The 1,963-nt window shown below is 43.7% G+C and overlaps 1 gene segment (V, D, J or C); it reads left to right on the top strand.

Annotated features, from left to right (window-relative positions):
* The first annotated feature begins 1,063 nt into the window (after positions 1 to 1,063).
* On the top strand, positions 1,064 to 1,650 carry LOC607343. The segment is given in 2 exon segments: positions 1,064 to 1,200; positions 1,304 to 1,650. Coding segments are annotated over 2 exon segments (378 nt in total).
* The last annotated feature ends 313 nt before the right edge of the window (positions 1,651 to 1,963 follow it).

Below are 1,963 nucleotides of genomic sequence, written 5' to 3'. Positions count from 1 at the left end.
GGGTGAACCATCCTCTTCACTAGAACCATTTGTGGGACCCAGAAGGCTGCAGAAACAACCCTTGTCAGTTCCTCATTAATTCAATGACCCAAACCCCAAATCCTGGCCTCATATCTCCACAAACCCAACGTCTTGTTGTGTAAGAAGCACAAGGGCTGCCTACTTTGGTCATTGTCTGCGTTTTGTGTTCTCTCTCTCATGGGAGCTCATGAATATGCAACATGAAATACATCTCCAATTAGGTCTGTCATATATCTACACAGTAATTAGTCCAGACAAATAAACATATAGAAGAGAAGGAAACCCTTACTGGGGCAATGACTGGAATTCCAATCCAGGAAATGTAGGAAACAAAGAATAAACGATAATTAAATCAATAGAATCAGAAAAACAACTTTGTATCCATATGATATGATCTGTTGCAGGGTCAAACCCGACAAGCTACAAAACCAAATCCTTAAAGAACAATTTCAGGAAATCTATAGGATACAAAATAAACATAAAAAATATATGTAGGTTTCCACACACTAACAAAAAATATTTATAGTTTAAAGGTTGTATTTAATTATTAATGAAAGACACACAGACAGAGAGAGGGAGAGACACAGGCAGAGAGAGAAGCAGGCTCCATGCAGGGAGTCTAATGTGAGACTGGATCTCTGGACTCTAGGATCACTCCCAGAGCAGAAGGCAGACCTCAACCGCTGAGCCACTCCAGCATCCCTAACAATAAAGTATTTAAAAGGTAATTAATGAACCTTATTACATTGACACCGGTGTTAAGAATATAATATGTAGGATTAAGTATTCTGAAAAAGGTAAAATATTGTACACTAAAAGAACCTACATTGATTAGAGATTTTTAAAAACTCAAAAAGAAATGCAAAGGTCATTTTTTCATAGATTTAGCACTTCATAATGTCAGAAGACATTACACACAGTGGTATAGAGATGCAAAGCAATCCTTGTTAATAGTTGTGAAGAGTCAAATCTAGTTCTGGTGCTGATTATACATTCAAAGGACATGCAAATAGTACCCTCCCTTCACTGATTAAACCAGCGCAACCACGACCCTGCAGCTGAGAGAGAAGCCCCAGGCCCAGGATCCCCAGGTGACCCCGTTCGGGATCAGGACAGAACAAAGACGACTAAACATGAAATCTTTGCTCAGCTGGGTTTTCCTTCTGGCTATTTTAAAAGGTAATTCATGGAGAACAAGGGACGTTCAGTCTGTGAGTTGAGGTGAGTGAGAGAAACAAGGGATGTGGGACAATTTTCTGACCAGGATTTCTTGTGTCTGCAGGTGCCCAGGGTGAGGTGCAGCTGGTGGAGTCTGGGGGAGACCTGATGAAGCCTGGGGGGTCCCTGAGACTCTCCTGTGTGGCCTCCGGATTCACCATCAGTAGCAACTACATGAACTGGGTCCGCCAGGCTCCAGGGAAGGGGCTGCAGTGGGTCGGATACATTAGCAGTGATGGAAGTAGCACAAGCTATGCAGACGCTGTGAAGGGCCGATTCACCATCTCCAGAGACAATGCCAAGAACACGCTGTATCTGCAGATGAACAGCCTGAGAGCCGAGGACACGGCCGTGTATTACTGTGTGAAGGGACACAATGAGGGGACCTCAGTGTGAGCCCAGACACAAACCTCCCTGTAGAAGGGGATCAGGACCACCAGAGGGTGCACACTCCTCACCACTTCTGTCTTGAAGGCCCAGGAGCAGGTGAAGATGGAGGTTCTGGGCAGGTTTCCTGTCAGTGTCTGGGCTTCCTCTCCAAGGAGCAGTTTCCCCCAGGGATTCTCTCTGGACACTTGATTTTGTGTTTACCTCTTCAGTCTCTTTCTTAGAGACTTAGAAATTCAAGTATAGCACTTGCACTTCCTTGTACTTAACCTTTCCTGACCCAAAATATTAATCAATTACAAATAACTCCATTCACATCATCTGAACATATTCACCA

Source organism: Canis lupus, chromosome 8 (genome assembly GCF_011100685.1).
Source record: "Canis lupus familiaris isolate Mischka breed German Shepherd chromosome 8, alternate assembly UU_Cfam_GSD_1.0, whole genome shotgun sequence".
Classification (NCBI taxonomy): domain Eukaryota; kingdom Metazoa; phylum Chordata; class Mammalia; order Carnivora; family Canidae; genus Canis; species Canis lupus.
Note: the sequence above shows the minus strand (reverse complement) of the source record. Positions and strands in the feature narration are given on the sequence as shown.